Consider the following 15,065-nt stretch of genomic DNA (forward strand, 5'->3'; position numbering starts at 1 on the left):
TACGCCAGTGGTTGCCACGGTAACGCGGTGACCCGGTGTGTGTGTTTGCTGTCTTTAGAAACGCCTCTTCTCTAAACTCTTAACATTTCCCATGATCCTCTGCTGCTGCTGTTGAGCTGAACAACCTGGGAAATGAAGCTCATTGTGACTTTTTTCTTTTCTTTTAACTGATATTAGGATTTTTTATTATTTAATCTGGTCGGAAAGAAGTGAGTTTATTTGGAACGAACCGACTCACTCCTCGGTATCCCTCCACACAGACAGACAGACGCTGTGACGCTGTGTCCAATCAGCTGATAGGTGGAGGGATACGGCCAGTGGCGTAACATCATGGTGATGGGCCCCGGTGCAAATATTTTTTTTGTGCCCTATACCTGTTGCCTTAAACACATGCGCGCACGCACGCACACACACACACACACGCACACACACGCACACAGCCACTTGAGAGAACTGCTATTGTCACCTAGGGTTTTCACACAAACTGGTGCAAAAATGACACATTGTTTCATTTTTCAGCTCATATGTATTACATTTACACACGTTTGTTTTTTCTCTGGTCCAAACCATGGATGTGTTATGATCCAAACGCCGCACCACTGTCAGAGCGTCATGTTTCCATCATGACAACTGACGAGAGAAAGACGTGTGGCACGTTGTCATGTTTACATGAGCTCAAACTTGTGGCGCACACTGAGCAGAAGGCTCGAGGTCCGGCTGCTTTCACATACACGGACCGCGAGCTCGACTGCAGCCGCTCCGAGACCTCGCGCTGCTCAGGCTCACGTGCGTATTCTGTCCGCGTCAGTCCCGACAGCGATCAACACAGTCTGCCGAGAAAAAATGCAGGTACTGACGTATTTTTTGCGTGTCAGCATGTAGAGGTATCAGTTCTTGTGGCAACCAGGTACTGGCCACAAACTCACCCTGCAAACCAGCGCTTAAGCACCACGGACAGCGGCTCCATATCAACACCAGCCGCCCTGAGCTGGGCTCAAACCGCAGCTCATCTTGACTGACAGGTATCAAGGTGATTGTATAAATGATAATTTCCTCCTCCCACACTAGCCACTCAGCATTACCTTATACCGACCTGCGTCGAGATGCCATTCACAAAAACAGAGGCCTGTGGCAATTCTGGACAGCTGTTTTTTTTCTCTCTCTCTCTTCCTTCATGGGCCCCTGACGGCGCCTGGGCCCCGGTGCAGCTGCACCGGTTGCACCGTCGATATTTACGCCACTGGATACGGCGCTCTGGGCGTCTACTTTCCATTCACATCCTGTGGAGTTCAGTCTCACAGCGATTCCTTTTTTTTTGTTGAAATCTGTTCAACTTTTGAACAGCGCGCTGCTCGTCTGAGACTAAAATGAAATCATAAATCAGGGTGCCCGAAATTGAGATGAATAGTCAAATGTCCTGGAAAAGCTTTGAGTTGTCCTGGAAAATGATTGATCCCATCATGACAGCAGCTGCCAGAGCTCAGTTTGACAGTTTCAGACCACACCGAGGATTTCTGTCCCAAAGACGTTCCTAGAGAGAAAACTATGGACATTGAGTTGCTGAGTGTTTCCAGTGTCGGACCTGTTGTCTCCTCTGATGAAGGACAGATAGATAGTGACAGAGAACTGTTGTAGGTGTGGTTTAAAAACAAAAACAACATGTTTTTGATAAAATTGTCTTCATTTCTAAGCATGTGAGATATTATGTCATAGATAAGTTGGAGCCACAGACTGCACATCTTTAATGGATGAGAGAGAGGAATAAACATAGAAACAAACTGGTTAAATGTACAAAATAAGCTACAACTGTCGAAGAGACTTCTCCAAAGCATGAATGGGAGCGGAGGATGTGTTAGTGTGTGGCGGGATAAACTTGTCCGTCAGACTGTAGCAGCTGAAAACGTCCTGGAAAAGTGCTGGAAAATGATTTCAGGAAAAGAGTGGGAACCCTGATGTTGTTGTCACAGTGACACTGAACGAATCCCGGCTCATCCTGAAATGTTTCCAGAGTTCGTCTGTGAATCCTCGTTCACATCCTCTCCCAGAATTCACTGCCACACATTATATATAGAATATAATAATATATATAATATGTATAATAAATAATAAATATACATATATGAGGGTTCTGCCTTCGTCTTCTGTTAAAAACAAGACCAGCAGCAGCGGAGATCGCTGTCCCGTCACCATGGAAACGCGAGACGCTTACGTCCATCTTCCTCAGAGTGAAGTCTCACAGGAGGAGAATTTAAGAGAATTATGGGATATCGTGAGACAAGACGTTCGTTACCAGGGTTACGGCTCATTCACAAAAAACCTCTCAGTGGAAACTGATGAGACGTTTTAGTGAACGCTGTGATGTCAGGGTTTCCTCCTCGTCGAGGTCGTACACGGCTTCGTCCAACCTGACCGGACGGAGCTCCTGGTCACATGGCAGCAGCTGCTTCTGACCAATCCTGAGCCGCCTCTGACCCGACGGTCGTTATGACGGGACGAGACACTGAACCCCCCAGGGATGCAAACAGCGCGCCGAAAAGCGCAACTCGCTTTTTTTCATGACCAATTAGGTGACTTGTGTGAATCGTTCAGATCCGAAGAGTTTTTGTTTTTAGGAGGGGGGAGGGGGGGGGTCTCAGCGTATCCGCGTGCAGTCCCCCCCCCCCTGTGCATGTCCGTGGAGCTGTGGCCGCGGACATGCACGGTTCCCTACGTTGCTGTGTCAGGCAGCTGTTTCCACGGAGCTCTGCCCCGTTTCAGAGGTGAAGGAAGCTCTAAAGACGTCGCCTCAGATGTAGAATGTGTTCAATTAAAGTGAAACTAACACATTATACAGGCCTATATGTCCATTACACACTGAATGAAACATCCCATGTCTTTATTTATTCAGTTTATTTTAATAGTAATAATTATGACTAACATTCAGTGAAGACCTAAAATTCAGTATCTCCAAAATTGAAATATTGCAAAGGATTTTCTTTTTTAAAGCATTTTTATTCTAGAAATGTTGGCCTTCTGAAAACTATGTCCATCTATATGCACCCAATACTTGGTTGGGGTTGAACTACTGGAAATTGACTTTTCCGTGATATTGTAATGTAATTAATGGTGCTCGAACGCACCTATGGTTTCGCTCAATGAGCTGATGATGTCACGTGATGTCACAGCTTCTCTTGGCTGTCTGACCAATCCTGAGCCTCCTCTGTCTGCAGGTGACGCTGAAAGGAGACAGCACGTCTCAGGTGGTGCAGGACGACCAGGTCAAAGGTCCTCTGAGGGTAAGAAGAAGATGAAGATGATGAAGATGTCAGAGTGTGTGTGTGTGTGTGTGTTTAATCCTGAGGCTCTGATTGGTCCAGGTGGGCTCCACTGTGGAGGTGAAGACCAATGAGGGCTTGTCGAGCGAAGGCGTCATCGGCAAACTGACGGACGCCAGCCTGTACACCGTCGGTGAGTCAGACTAAACATATACAAGAAATAAACTTTATAATGAATAAAATACTCTTCATCCTCCTGTTGTCCTCATGGGGCAAGGAAGGAAGGAAGGATGGAGGGAGGAAGGGAACAGATTGGATCAGGGAAGGAAGAGAAAGAAGGTAAAGAAGGAAGTGAAAAGGATGGAGGGAAGAAGGAAGGAAAGAAGGGTGGGCAAAGGGAACAGATTGGGTCAAGAAAGAAGGAAGAAGAAGGAAGGATGGAGGGAAAGAAAGAGAGGGAACAGATTGGGTGAAGGAAGAAGGAAGGAAGGATGGATGGAAAGAAGGGAGGAAAGAGAGGGAACAGATTGGGTGAAGGAAGAAGGAAGGAAGGATGGAGGGAAAGAAGGGAGGAAAGAGAGGGAACAGATTGGGTGAAGGAAGAAGGAAGGAAGGATGGAGGGAAAGAAAGAGAGGGAACAGATTGGGTGAAGGATGAAGGAAGGTAGGATGGAGGGAAAGAAGGGAGGAAAGAGAGGGAACAGACTGGGTCAAGGAAGAAGGAAGGAAGGATGGAGGGAAAGGAGGGAGGAAAGAAAGAGAGGGAACAGATTGGGTCAAGGAAGGATGGAGGGAAAGAAAGGGAAGGAACAGATTGGGTCAAGAAAGAAGGAAGGAAGGATGGAGGGAAAGGAGGGAGGAAAGAAACAGGGAACAGATTGGGTCAAGGAAGGATGGAGGGAAAGAAAGGGAAGGAACAGATTGGGTCAAGGAAGGATGAAGGAAAGATGGAGGGAAAGAGAGAGGGAACAGATTGGGTCAGGGAAAGAAGAAGGAAGGATGGAAGGAAAGGAGGGAGGGAGGAAAGAAAGAGGGATCAGATTGGGTCAAGGAAGGATGGAGGGAAAGAAGGGAGGGAGGAAAGAAAGGGAACAGATTGGGTCAAGGAAGGAAGGATGGAGGGAAAGAAGGGAGGGAGGAAAGAAAGAAAGAGAGGGAACAGATTGGGTCAAGGAAGAAGGAAGGAAGGATGGAGGGAAAGAAGGGAGGAAAGAAAGAGAGGGAACAGATTGGGTCAAGGAAGGATGGAGGGAAAGAAGGGAAATGATGGTGGGAAGAAGGGAGAAAGGAGGGAAAGGGAGGAACACAGAAAGGAAAGGAGGGAGGAAGGAGGGATGGAGAGACAGAAGGAAAGAAGGACCATTGGAAACAGATTGGGTCAGTTTGACCCAGGAGGACGACAGAAGAGTTAAATAAACAAAAGATATATAAATAAATATACATTTCTCACAGAAAATCTATAAAAAATCTAATAAAATTCAAGTATCTATTAATAAAGGAACAATTATTAACCCCCCAGAGGAAGTGTTTGAAATATTCAGGTCATAAATTGTCATCTATACCAATGTTAACATTTTTTAAATCATTTTCTTATTTAAATTATTATTATTTTTAATTACAAATGACATGCTAACATTTAAATTCCTACCAATTCAATGCTACGTTAGTTAAATGGACCAGTATCTGTGCATTCACCTATATTTTGGCGGATATCTGGTTCCAACATTATCTTTTTTGGAAAGTAACGGTATTTATGAATCTTTATGATTAATTAATTGTGGCAGGAATTAATTGTGAAAACAAGTAATTGTGACATCCCTACTATGAACTGTTGTAACTGTGTGTGTGTGTGTGTGTTTCAGTGTTTGACGACGGCGATGAGAAGACGCTCCGTCGTACGTCCCTGTGTCTGAAGGGAGAGAGACACTTTGCAGAGAGCGAGGTGAGGAACTAGTTGTCAGGCGCGTGTCCTTCCACCACGGTGTGTGTGTGTGTCTGTGTGTGTCTGTGTGTGTCAGGGTTCTTACTGATCCTTAACCCTTTACCGGGCAAGTGACTGTTTTTGGACACTTCCGCACATGTTATATTTCCGCCCCGTGCTCCCCGTCAGTAAGAGCAAGAAACATGTGGTCTTCACCAAGCCAATCAGCAAAGACCAGGCTACATTACGGTATACGTCATCATAGCCTTTGACCAATCAGCAGAGACCAGGAATGCCGCTAACTTTCTCTTTTTTTCGACCGCGGAAAAAGACGCTCAGTCGGCTCGGCTCGCGGTAGTAATTAGATCGATACATCACAACTAATCAAGCTAAGTTGATGACACTCACACATTTTACAGTTGATTAGTTGTGCTAAGTCATGACATAAGTATTGTTTGTGGAGATCTTGGTGAAATGAGTGAAAATACACCATGAAAAATGCAGTGACCATATTTGATCATACGCCCGTTTATGGTAAACACTGAAGTGTCCGTTTTTGGACATTATGCCCTATTCAGGTAACAAACCATATAAGTGCATTTCCCTCACAAATAAGGCAATAAAACTTAGGAAATTGTGTTTTAATGTTGCCTAATGTTTTTATATAACTTAACAGTGATTTAGAGAGAATTTTAGACATTTGAAGCTATAAATAGTGAATATGAGTGATTTTTCTCAGTTTATGACTTATAAACAGTTGTGTAAAATTCTTTAGATTAATTAATGTTGTCTAAGGTTTTTATATAACCATTCAGTAATTCAGAGAGAATTCTAACTAATTTCAAGACATTTTGAAGCTATAAATAGTGAATATGAGTGACTTTATAATCGTATAAAATACGATATACATATTATTTATACAAATGCTTATATACATATATATTATTATTATTACAATAATATTATAATAATTCCAATTTAAAAGCCATACATGTTCTAAAACTTTTTCTTTACCACAAACGGGCAAGGAACCAAAAATGGTCACTTCGTTGACCTTCAATTTCTACATGAAAATGAAAAATTTTGAAAAATGTCAAAATTGTAATTAAGTCTTGTTATATCCTAGAATAACAATCTAAGGTTGGAATTTTGAATTTCAAAGTATTTCAATGAGTGCCCTATAAAGGGTTAAAAAGTCTTAAAAGGCATTGAATTCATTCATCTAAAAACAAGGCCTTAAAGGACAATTCCAGGCGAATTCAACTCTGGGGTGTATGTTCCTATCATTTTAGGTCTAAAAGAAGGAATCTGAAGCAATTTTTTTCCACAGACAGCGTCAGATGGAGACTCAAACATGCACTGAGAAGTTTATTTACTTCAAACAAGCCGACATGTTTGTAAAACTAGATCTAATTCAAAGTCTCCCGGAGTCTCGCGCGAGACCCAGTTGCCGTGTGCGGTGTGTTCAGGTGCAGTGGGAAAAGCTACCGTTTGTGTCATAAACACAGGAATATCAACTCTTTACTTGTTTGAGTCTCCATCTGACGCTGTCTGTGGAAAAAAATTGCGGCTTTGAGGGCTGGAAACAGCCTAAACAGCGGAACTTACATCCACTCCCATTCATTGCTGCCATGGCGATGCGGGGACAGACACAACTACCGCAAAACAGGAGCAATTAAACTGAAAATCTTCAGATTCCTTCTTTTAGACCTAAAATGATATGAAAATACACCCCAGAGTTGAATTCGCCTGGAATTGTCCTTTAATTGGCATTAAAATGTCTTAAATCAATTTTTCAAACGTCTTAAAAATGTTAACACTTCGTTAGTGGTATTTTATGATTATAATTAGTCTCAAATCTCAAAATAATTGGTAATATTCTGACATAGAGAAGTTAGTGGCGGCTGTCAACGCTAAATTTCTCACCGCCACCAGCTCCAGAGTCAGTGTTTTTTTTTTTTTCTGGACTTTTTCTGCATTTATTTTGAAAGGACAGCTGGAAAGAGACACAATCCAATCATTCATGTAGCAGTCACTTTACCTTGGATCACATAGGAAAGTGGGTCAAATTGTCCCTAACCCTATGTAATTGATGTGGTGGTTTTTTTTCTTTTTTCTGCATTTGTGTTTATTATGAAGTCGGTCTTAAATTTCATTTTAAGTGGCTTTAAAAAAGTCTTAAAAAGTCTTAAATTTAACTTGACTTATAAGCTGTAGGAACCCTGGTGTGTTGCTGACGTGTGTGTCGCTGCTCCTCAGACTCTGGACCAGCTTCCTCTGACCAACCCGGAGCACTTCGGGACCCCGGTGATGGGGAAGAAGTCGAACCGCGGAGGACGCCGCTCCTCTCAGGCCGTGTGAGTAACCATGGTTACGTGTTGCACCAATAACACTCAGATAGGGGTGGGCGATATGGCAAAAATATCATATCACGATTTTTTAAAAATGAAGTCACGATTTCGATTTCATCACGATCTTAAATCGAAAAAAGAAAAACAGACAATGTAGGCCAAAGAACCTTTCTGAACAGATTTTGATAAAAGTGCACTTTTGCAACATAAAAGGTAGCTGTCAATAAACATGATAGTAAAATATCAATGAAGACATTACTGTTTGTTTTATTCAACACAGTCATTTTAACAGGATTTTAAGTATCAAAACACTAAATAGCTGATTGAAAAGGGTCAAATAAAAATACAAACTAAAGTAACTGTTGTTTTCTCTTTTAGCAAACTTTGTAAATGTCCTTTGTTTGGGCTTTGCAGCACAGAACTGCAGTTTATAGAATGAGCTCAGACGATCCTACGATCTCTGCACTTTGGCAGATCGTCTACACGCTCTAATCCTTCACCATCTAATATCGCCGTATCGCCCACCCCTACACTCGGAACAAAACGGTTGAATAAACAACCGATCTGGATGAAACTGGTTCATGTCGACACATCGGCTGGAAAATTTTTAATCCCAAGGAAACTTTTATCTCTAAGCCGCTACTTTCTTTCCCGCCCCGGTCTCCCAGCTCTCCTCTCTGCACCGCAACACAACCGCGCTCCGTAACCGGTAATCTTTTGTTCATGATGGTTAAGACGACACAATCACACGCCGTAACATCATATATGTTATGTAACGTTATCCACCGCTCCATTTATTGATGTTTCACCGGCTTTGTTGTAAACAGATGCACATGGAGGAGAGGAGCGTAACCAGAACAGACTGTCACAGTTCTACTGTCTTTCTGTGGAAATATCTCATGTTACAACATGAAAACCTGACGCTTATATTCAAGTGCGGCCTAGATATGTTTATTTTCTTTATAATTTAGCTGTTGCGGCTTATACTGAGGTGGCTCTATAGTCTGGAAATTACGCTACTCTGAAATCGTCGCCCGTCCCCAAAACATGAAATACTCTTAAAGGCAGAGGAGTTGTGATAAAAATTCAAATTTTTTTTTCTTTTTTTTTTATAGACAAAATAAGTTTAATTAAAAAGTACCAAGAACAGGTACTGTTTTATACCTGGACTAGAGCCGAGTATCAAATGTTAAAGGTTCCTTACGCACATGTTTTTATGCTTTATTTGACGTCCATGTAAACAGAGAAGTTTGATGATAATAAGGCCCTGTTGACGCGACAATGCTCGCGGATGAAAACGGCAAAATATTTCATGGGATGTGCCTTTCGTTAAGACGGCAACAGCGTTTTGGGAGCTTGAAAATGCAAAGAAGTGAAACCACCCTCCAGAGTGGAAATCTTAAAAACGCTCCGCCGTTGCAAATATGTGTAAAGGGTGAAAACGCTCAAATCTGCTCTGATTGCTACGACCGGCGTGCAGACTTGGTGGTGTTGTGCGGCGCGCTGCCACTAAGAATTCCACAGACTTTTGCTTCACCGTAAGCACCCACATTTCCTCCCCAAAAACGCTCGTCTAAGCGCGGGATAAAAAGTGAGAACGCAATAACGCCACTTTAGCGTTTCCTGTTCAGATCGTTTAGCCTCAGGTTGTAGAGTTAAAGCAGAAGTCAGGTGAATGTTTGTGTTAATCTAAGTCTTAAATAGTTGTATCTTCCGACAGCAATCACTTCTATAGAGTGTTTGGTCTGAAACACGGGTCTGTCAGTCACTCTGCTCTGCTCTGAGCCCAGGAGAAAACTTTCCTTGTATCCTACAACCTTTATCCAATGAGGTGACGTAGGGACGAGGGTGGGGACTGCTAACTCCATCTGCTGACAGGAAGTTTGATTGATTGATTGACACAATAACATTAACAACACAAAACATTATCGACAAAATAGTGACTGAAAAGGCACAGGCAGAAGCATAATGCTTATATTAATGCCTGTCCTACATACCAAATTAAGCTACCCAGCATTTTTACCATATAAAACATAAAACACAAACATAAAACAACAACTAACAAACAAACAAGCTAATGAACAAACTAAACTAAACCAGAGTTAGACAAGTTAGACAAAACCACCGGATCACTTACTTCTGGCTTTAACGTGTCTCTGTAGTGAGGGGGAACGGGTCGGTCAGCATCTTCATGTTTGATATGTCGCTGTCTCCAATGGAGGCTGATGATGATGTCATCCTGTCTCTGCCCCCCCCCCTCCTAAACCCCCCCTCAGGGCCGATGAGGAGAACGAGTCTTCGTCCAGCGAGGACGAGGAGGACGACCGGAGGAGGCTGAACGACGAGCTGCTGGGGAAAGTCTGCAGCATCGAGGACGAGGAGGAGGCCAGCAGCTGGTACCTGGCCCTGGTAAACACACACACACACACACACACACACACTGAGACACACACACACACACACACACACACACACACACACACAGTCCCTAACCCCCTCTCTGTCCCTCAGGTCGTGTCTCCGAGCTGCAACGATGAGCTGGTGGTGAAGAAGGATCAGTGTCTGGTCCGGTCCTTCAGCGACTCCAAGTTGTGAGTTTGTTTTCTCAGTGATTATTATTATTATTCAAGTATTAAAAGGTGATAAATCAATTTTGGGAAAATTAAGACCCATAAAAAGTATTAAAGTATTTTCTCGTCTTTATAAAGTCTTAAATATTGAAGGTATTTTTTCTGAATTAGCTGTCCAAGAGTTTGAGTCCTAAAAAACAATGTGAATTTATTCATTTTATCAAAAAACAAAGATGAACCGGTACATAAAAAAAGAAAAGAAGATTGTTGTTTTAGTTTTTTGAGAGTGGGGCAATGTTTTTTTTTTTTTTTTATAAACTTTGCCTTTGATTTATTATCCTAGCCTATTTTGAATTCTGTTGTATCATAGTGGTCTATAGTCTTTATCACAAACTAAAACTGTTAAAGGGACAACGAGGAGTTTTGTTAAAGTGAAGTGTTTTCTCACTACATTTATGAGCCTCCGCACCGTGAAATTCTTTGACCGGGTCAAGACAGACTCATGTTTTCATTCATCAAGAATTAAAGTCAGAGGTTGGAAGACGATCACATACCGTCGTAGTTCCCACCATAAACGGAGATTCATACGGCGGCGTTATTCTCATGACTCGCCACGAAACCGAAAGTAAAGAAACGCTGGTCGGCTCGCCCAGCATTTCCACCACCACTAATAATAACAAAATAACCATAGAGACAAAACCATAGATTTATCTAAAATGGACCATTAACAAGTGGTAACGGAGATTCATCCACATTAATATCAGACTTTTTTATTGTCGCGGAATTTTTCATTCTGCCACTGGAGAAACTCCTCATTGTCCCTTTAAGTTAAAAGTGTCACTGATGTAAATGGTTACAGCTTGAAGTGGCGGTGAGGTGTTAAAAAATATTGAGAAGGTCTTGAAAAAGTCTTGAAAAGGTGTTAAAATTAACTGTATTTCCTCTGTCTTCGTCCCACAGCCACACGGTGGCGAGGCGACACGTCCACGCCGCCAACTCCATCAGCATCGCCAGGTCTGAGTTCTCCAGCCGGAGAGGTGAGAACTGCAGCTCCCACAATGCACCAGTGCTGCTGCAGCTCCCACAATGCACCAGTGCTGCTGCTGCTCCCACAATGCACCAGTGCTCCTCCTCACCCCTCCCCCTCTGTTTTAGTTTAGTTTTTATTATGGATCCCCATTAGTCCTCACCTTGGTAAGGACTATTCTTCCTGGGGTCCAGACACTCATATATGACAATCAAAACATAATACAATAACTTACAGAATTAGATAAATGACAAACAACAAAATAAAAGAAAATAATAAGAATAAAAATATTTTACAAATACAAACCAACTTTGACTTTTCAAAACCTTAAAAAAATGTAAGTTCTTTACTAATAGTGGCCTCTTTTATTTTCTTTTTGAATCTCCATTTCATCTCTGTGTGCAGGTGCTGAAGCCGCCCAGATGTTCCTGAGGAGCCACGAGGTTCCAGATGTGTGGAAGATGGACATGAGTCAGATCCTGGACTCGTCCTCCAGCGACGAGGACGAGGAGGAGGAGAAGGAGAGCGAGGAGGAGGAGGATGAAGACGACAAGAAGAAGAAGAAACTCATCAAGGAGGAGGTGAGAGCAGCGGTTATCAAACTGTTTTACATCAACGACACTAAATTGACACTAACTAGACCACGGACCCACTGGGCTAAATGTTGAAGCAAACACCAGAAATACATTTTACTTTTTTAGTCAATGCACGTTAAAATTAGGGCCAATGGTGGGAAATTTTGCAATTACTGTAGAGAAATTTCTGGGAAACAGTGGTACAAAAACGTTTAAACATTTCTAGAAGAAATTGTTCAGAAAAAAATTAAATAAGTCTATGTTTTAAGCTTGTTTGTAGCGGAAGCTCCCAGCACTGCTCTTCCTGGTCCGTCCAAATCTGCAAATCGCGCGAGATTTGGACGGACCAATGTCGTGACATTCAGGTAGTAAACGTTGATAAAACAAACTATTGTGTTGTTGTTGTGCGACGTAGAGCTGCAGCTTCAGATATACCAGCAGAGTTTTTTCAATTACCTGTTAATTCATCTGGAGCGGTGACTATGTGTTCACACACTACACACAACTTCTGTTTTTTATTGATCGATCAGTGATCAGCTGTGATCCGTTGCTCCACTACTTTAATATTTAGATTTCCCTTCTTGAAGTTTTACAGTGAGTTGGTAAAACTTACGTAAGTGTGTTGCTTAATTTTGCATAACAGATTTGGTTGGAATGTCCTTTAGTGGACGAGGGACGTAATAATACACTGCTATAGGTGGATATGATGAGATAAAACACAAAACATTACATATTAGAATTAATATTACTTCATATTATTATATTATATTTGTGTGTGTGTGTTAACTGTGTGTGTTAACTGTGTGTGTGTTGTTTAGCCGGAGGAGGAGCTGGACCCCGAGGAGAGAGACCACTTCCTGCAGCAGCTCTACAAGTTCATGGAGGACAGAGGTGAGTCAGACCTGGACCAGAACCAGGACTAGAACCAGGACCAGGACCAGGTCTAGAACCAGGACTAGAAGCTGGTGGTGTCTGACTCCGTGTTAGTGGAGGAGCTGACTCTCCTCTCCTCTCCTCTGACTCTCTCTTCTGTCCCCCCTCTGTCCCCCCTCCTCCCTACAGGAACGCCCATCAACAAGCCTCCGGTTCTGGGCTACAAGGACCTGAACCTGTTCAAGCTCTTCAGACTGGTCTACCAGCAGGGAGGCTGCCACAAGGTCAGACTCACCTGTCTCTGTCTCTGTCTCCTTCATGTCCTCATCTCTCACTCTACCTCAGCTGATTTGATCTCCAGGTCGACGGTTGGCCGCTGAGCGCCATGTGAGAAAATTAAGGAATAACAACTAGGGCGGGGGATCAGTCAAAAACTTTCGATACCGGTTCCTGAACGATACTTTTTTCGATACCAGTTTCATAATATCAGTTCTAAAAAAAAAAGAAAATGACATCACACATTAGGCACATTTCCACTGCAGGAACTTCGGGGTAATTTTACGGGGCCGTTGGTGTGTGTCTCCACTGCAGGAACCTCCCCCACAGGGCCATTTCCAGAAAAAAAAAAGATGGGCTAAGTCAGAAAGACGAGTAAAAGACAAGAGTAGCAGTAGGCCTAGTAAAAAACGCGATCGCAGGATTACGTGACGGCAACCTTTTTATTTTATTCTTTTTAGAAAGCGTCTATGCTGCCAGAAAAAAAAAACAACAAGAGCAGTAAAAAAAACCAAAAAAACGCTGCTCAATGACCGTGCGATGATCGGAGCTGTTGCACGTGGCCATCAGAGCCCGGTGGGTCCTGTCTGCAGTGGAGACACGGCCACCAGTACTCTAGTACTCTATTACTCTACTCCTCTAGTAATCTATTACTCTAGTCCTTTAGTAATCTAGTTCCTGTCTGCAGTGGAGACACGGCCACAGAGAGAGAGGACGGTTCCTGTAGAAGTTCTTACCCCCTCCTTTTACCAGGAACTCCTGCAGTGGAAACACGGCTATTACATGATGTCACTTCCTGTCACCGTCCAATCAGCTGGCCCTGACGGTCTCTGTCTCTCTGTGTGTGTGTCAGATTGAGTCCGGTACGGTGTGGAAGCAGGTCTACATGGACCTGGGGATCCCCGTGCTCAACTCGGCGGCGTCCTACAATGTCAAGACGGCGTACAGGAAGTAAGTCACTCGTCATGTCACTCTGCTGCTCTTTCTGTTGCTACGGTAACTGCTCCCTCTGCCTCTGTGGGCGGAGCCTCGTAACTATAGAAACTAGGGATGTCACGATTGTGGCTTTTCTTTGTACGATTATTGTCAAAGAAATAATCACGGTATTACGATTATTCTGCATTAATTAATTTCACAACATATGAATGTGTAAAATCAAATACAGTCAAAATATAATTACATTACTAATTATTTAAACAAAGTATTTTAAGTGTCTACTATTAATAACCACTTATTAATCCTCCAGGGAAAGTGTTTTAAAGGGATAGTTCAATATTTTGGCAAATTGGCATAGGTAAATACAGAGACTGTTGATGAAAAACTGTCCCTGAAGGCAACGTGCATCAGTGGTTTTGCACGAATTTCCCTCTAAAACAACTCTGTGTGGTAACGTTGTGTTATTATCTCATAGCGTGGTGAATGTGCAGCTCACAACTTGTCCACCAGAGCGTTGTGGAGTTGTTGGATTGTGTATTTGATGAGTTTGATGAGGAAAACCAAGAAAACATGAGTCTAATTTAATACCGCGATTAATTGTGAAAACAACTAATGTGACATCCCTAGTAGAAACATCAGAGCAGGTAGAGGAGGAGGAGTGGGCGTGTCCAGGTGCTGAGGGGGCGTGTCCTCTGTCCTCAGGTACCTGTACGGCTTCGAGGAGTACTGCCGCTCGGCCGCCATCACCTTCAGGACCATCCACCACAACAACCCTCGCTCTCCGCCCGCTGCCGCCAAACAGAAGGCAGCAGCGGCGGCGTCGGGGCCGGAGCTCAAACCGCCGTCGCTGTCGTCGTCGTCGGCAACGCAGCAGCAGCAGGTGAAGGCGGAGCCAGCGGACGAGAAGCAGCAACAGGAGGAGGAGGAAGAGGAGGACGAAGAGGAAGAGGAAGAGGAGGAAGAGGAGGAGGTGGAGTCAGAGAGCGAGAGCGAGAAGGAGGAGGTGAAGGAGCGACAGTCATCACCCAGGGTGAGAGCTCGTTGTCAAGGAAACGGGTCATTATTGGTTATTAGTTTAGTTTTAGTCTGAAACGTTTTAGTCGACTAAACATTTTAATCCACAGTCGACAGTTTTAGTTTAGCTTTTATCTTTATTTAGTTTTCGGTTTGATTTTTAAAGGGATAGTTCACCCAAAATTGAAATTTCCCTCATGATCTCCTCCCCCTCATGTGGACTAAGGGCTGGGAGAAGTTTCAGAGTCCTCCGTGGCTTCTCTGAGTT

The 15,065-nt window shown here is 43.2% G+C and overlaps 1 protein-coding gene across 1 annotated transcript in view; it reads left to right on the forward strand.

The window, feature by feature from the left end:
• Nucleotides 1-15,065, forward strand: part of arid4a (AT-rich interactive domain 4A) — a 38,962-nt gene that overhangs the window by 4,649 nt on the left and 19,248 nt on the right. The window contains exons 4-15 of the mRNA XM_085768132.1: nt 3,210-3,275; nt 3,357-3,447; nt 5,117-5,196; nt 7,435-7,532; nt 9,803-9,935; nt 10,038-10,117; nt 11,057-11,133; nt 11,529-11,704; nt 12,517-12,589; nt 12,761-12,855; nt 13,701-13,798; nt 14,486-14,813. Coding sequence (XP_085624258.1) covers nt 3,210-3,275; nt 3,357-3,447; nt 5,117-5,196; nt 7,435-7,532; nt 9,803-9,935; nt 10,038-10,117; nt 11,057-11,133; nt 11,529-11,704; nt 12,517-12,589; nt 12,761-12,855; nt 13,701-13,798; nt 14,486-14,813 — 1,395 coding nt within the window. The remainder of the gene's footprint in view (nt 1-3,209; nt 3,276-3,356; nt 3,448-5,116; nt 5,197-7,434; nt 7,533-9,802; nt 9,936-10,037; nt 10,118-11,056; nt 11,134-11,528; nt 11,705-12,516; nt 12,590-12,760; nt 12,856-13,700; nt 13,799-14,485; nt 14,814-15,065) is intronic.

The sequence above is a fragment of the Trachurus japonicus genome, chromosome 22 (genome assembly GCF_045865225.1).
Source record: "Trachurus japonicus isolate A0001 chromosome 22, Traja_1.0".
In the NCBI taxonomy this organism is placed as follows: Eukaryota; Metazoa; Chordata; class Actinopteri; order Carangiformes; family Carangidae; genus Trachurus; species Trachurus japonicus.